Consider the following 3,546-nt stretch of genomic DNA (forward strand, 5'->3'; position numbering starts at 1 on the left):
CCAGCCGGCGGCCAATGGCAGTGGGGGGGCGGGGCCGGCGCGGCTGGTCAGTGGGCCTGCGGTTTGCACGCGCTCGCGGTCTTGTTGCGCGCAGTTGCGCTAGTGCCCGCGTGGCCGTGCCTTGCGGGAATCCTGCACCCCTCGCCGCGCACGCTCCAGCGCCCAGGCACCCATGCCCGGTGCATACACGTGCATCGCTGTCCACCTGCTCTCCCTGTTGCACGTGCACCTGCCCCCGCCTCTTTTTTGCACGCAGCCGTCCCCGCGTGTGTACACACGGCCTTGTGCTATGGAATCTGCCTCCCCGCTTCCCCGTTCTGCACCAGCCCCTGCGCCCAATCTGCCAGGCCTTGCACCTAGGGCTGGGGGGTCAGTGCCTGGGAAGCCCCCTGGCCTGGGATGGGCCTGGCCCAGGAGCCGGGTGTCGGGGCAACCCAGGGCACCTGTCCGTTGCCCTCTGGCTTCCCCCCAGGTTTGGGGTGACCCCCAAGCCCTGCCTGCCTGCGCTTCCCCCCCCCCCAGGCCTGACATTGATGGACGAGGCCCGGGAAGGCCCTGCCTGGCGCTGCCGGGAGCTGGGGGGCTGTGCCGGCCTGGCCCTTGCCTCCCGCGCATTCCTGGCAGGGGCCGCGGCTTCCTGGCTTGGGCAGGGGCTGGCTGGGAAGGGATGCAGGACCCCCCGGGAGAGGATCCTCAGAGCCAGCCTGGACCCCCAGCCGCATCCCCCCAGGCCATGAGAGCAGGCGGGTGCGATACACAGGCTTTATTACAAAAATTAGAGCTCTACAGATAAGGTCCTTGCGCGGCCGCCCAGGGGGACGGGGTGGGCTGCCCCCCGCCGGCTCCGTCCACGCGCTGCGGCTCCTCCTGCGTGCACAGCTCTCGCTCCAGGGACAGGGCTGAGCCCTCGCTGCTCGGTGCAGGGGTGGAGGCTCCGCGCTGGGGGGGCAGGCGGGGCTGCGGGCCAAGCTGGGGGCTCTGCACCCCCGCAGGGGTGCCTGCATTCAGCCTCCAGGCCCTGGGCACCAGGGAGGGGACGCAGAGGCCATGGGGTGCCCATCACTGCTGGCTCAGGCTGGGATCCTGGGGCTGCGGTGGGGGTCCTGCTGGAGGATCCCAGGCAGCCCCTAGAACCAGCAGGCTCAGCCCCGGGTGCTGCTCAGGTACTCGCCCAGCAGCCAGTATGTCCGCACCTTGCCCTTGCCCTGTGGAGAGCACCGTGGTCAGGCAGGAGAAGCTCCCCACATGCAGGGCCCCTCCCCCAGGCAGCCTGGAGCGGGGCAGGGGACAAGGGACCCCGGGACACCCCCCTCATGGGCAGCAGTGGCTGGGGTGGTGCTGGGGGGCAATGCCCAGCATCACCTTCATCTCCACGTCTCCACGCAGCTCCAGGTGGAAGCAGCCAAACTCCTCCAGCACAGCGCATGTTGCCGCCGACAGATGGATCTTCAGGGCTGGACCCAGACACAGCCCATCAGCACCATGGGGCGGCTCTGCCCTGCCTGCCTGCCTGCCTCCCACCCTGGTACCATGCCACGACCCCCATCTCCCCCCAGGTCTCGGTTGCAGCTCTCTCCCCCGGCTGGTTACCTTCCCCGTTGGACTCCATGCGCGAGGCCGTGTTCACTGTGTCCCCAAAGAGGCAGTAACGTGGCATCTTCAGGCCAACCACCCCCGCACACACAGGCCCTGGGGTGGGGGACACAGACAGAGGTGCTGAGCAGGGTCCTGGCATGGGGCTCCTACCACTTCATCCCATCCCCGGGGCTTTGCATGCTCATACATGTACATGACCCATCCAAAGAGCCCTGTCCCACCAGGGTCCAGGCTCTACCCAGAGGCACGGGGACGGGGATGCCCTGAGTCGTGGGGGTCCCTGGATCCCTGCTGAGCTGACCCCACTCACCAGTGTGGAGGCCAATGCGCAGTCGGAGTTGTTGGTCAGGGCGGTGCCGGATCCGGAAGGAGCGCACAGTGTCCAGTAGTGCCAGTGACATGCGGGCGACCTCGCGGGCGTGCAGCTTCCCATTGCGCACAGGCAGCCCTGACACCACCATGTATGCATCGCCGATCGTCTCCACCTGTGGGTGGGCAAGGGGGACATGGCTAGGACCCCCCTCATTCTCCCCAGCCCCATTTCAGGGTCTGGCCCTTGGCACCTCCAGGCTGCCCCTCAGGCAGCACTTCCTGGTGGGGACCTTGGTGCCCCCAAGGACCGAATCCAGGAGTCCCAAGTGCCTTGGCAGAGAACCCAGGTGTCCTGGCTCTCTGCCCCTCACCTTGTAGACATCGAAGTTGTCGATGATGGCATCAAAGCAGGTGTACAGGTCATTCAGCAGTGTCACCACCTGCCGCAGGGGGGTGCAGCCGTGAGACCCCCTCACCTGCCCAAGACCCCCTACCCTTCCTGGCTTGCATTAAGGCAGGGTGTTATGCCCTCCCCGCACCACCCCAGAGCTGGCTGCGTCCAGGACCCCTGTACCAAACAACCCCCCAGCTCCCTGCCTGGGGGTGCTCCCCCGGCCCCTCCACCTGCATGGGGGTGCTCTCGGCTGACAGTGCTGTGAAGCCAACGATGTCGCTGAAGTAAATGGTGACGCTGTCGAAGGCCTCGGCTTGCACCGTCTCACCGCGCTTCAGCTGCTCGGCCACGGGGCTGGCGGGGAATGGGTGAGTGGGGGTACCGCCAAGCCCCTCGCTCTGCCTGAGGAGGGTGTGGGGGGCAGTCGGGGCCCAGAGAAACCCCCCTGGCACTCACTGGGGCAGGATCTGGTAGAGCAGAGCCTCGGCCTTGCGCTTCTCCTCCAGGTAGGCCTGTGTCCGCTCCTCCACCAGCTCCTCCAGGTTGTTGGCATACTGCTCCATGCGTGACAGCAGGTTGTCCAGGATATTGCTGCTGTTCTCCCTGCAAGGCATGGGGCCAGGGCCTGCACCAGCGCTGGGCAAGCGGGTGGAGGACACCTCCACTCTCCCCTGTGTCCCCCCTGCTCCCCACCACTGCCCCGACTTCCCAGGGCTAGGGTGCATAACCCTGCTTACATGTGGACCATGCTTGGGGATACCTGCGTACCCTCCAGAGCCAGATGGTGGGCGGGGGGCAGAGCCTGGGGAGCGGCTGATGGGGGTCTGGCCATGATGGTGGGAGATAGCTGATAGGGTCTGGCTGTGATGGGGGGAGTCTAGGAGGGATGGGAGGCATCTGGCTGCAAACAACTGATGGGGTCTAGCTGTGATGGGGGGTCTGGATATGATGGGGGAGGTGTTCTGGCACTGATGGGGAGGGGGCTAGTAGTGATAGTTGATGGGGTCTGGCTGGGATGGGGGGGTCCAGCCATGATAGTGTGGGTGGGGTTCTGGCAAGTCTAGCAGTGATAGCGGATGGGTTCTGGCCAGGATGTGGGGAGCATAGAAGCGGCGGCAGGGGGGAGCCATGATGACTGATGGGATCTGGCTATGATGGAGGTGTTTCTGGCAGTGTTGGGGTCTGGCTGTAATGGGGATCTAGTCGTGGTGGGGGGAGTCCAGCAGGGATTGGGGCGGGGGGGG

General features: G+C 66.3%; 1 protein-coding gene across 1 annotated transcript in view; it reads right to left on the reverse strand.

Annotated features, from left to right (window-relative positions):
* Positions 1–748: 748 nt before the first annotated feature.
* Positions 749–3,546, reverse strand: part of NPR1 (natriuretic peptide receptor 1) — a 10,831-nt gene continuing 8,033 nt past the window's right edge. The window contains exons 16-22 of the mRNA XM_019521692.1: positions 2,759–2,905; positions 2,533–2,656; positions 2,280–2,348; positions 1,907–2,081; positions 1,591–1,689; positions 1,363–1,454; positions 749–1,205 (exon numbers count right to left, since the gene is read on the reverse strand). Coding sequence (XP_019377237.1) covers positions 1,143–1,205; positions 1,363–1,454; positions 1,591–1,689; positions 1,907–2,081; positions 2,280–2,348; positions 2,533–2,656; positions 2,759–2,905 — 769 coding nt within the window. The 3' untranslated portion in view covers positions 749–1,142. The remainder of the gene's footprint in view (positions 1,206–1,362; positions 1,455–1,590; positions 1,690–1,906; positions 2,082–2,279; positions 2,349–2,532; positions 2,657–2,758; positions 2,906–3,546) is intronic.

Source organism: Gavialis gangeticus, unplaced genomic scaffold (assembly GCF_001723915.1).
Source record: "Gavialis gangeticus isolate Ggan-Ray unplaced genomic scaffold, GavGan_comp1, whole genome shotgun sequence".
In the NCBI taxonomy this organism is placed as follows: domain Eukaryota; kingdom Metazoa; phylum Chordata; order Crocodylia; family Gavialidae; genus Gavialis; species Gavialis gangeticus.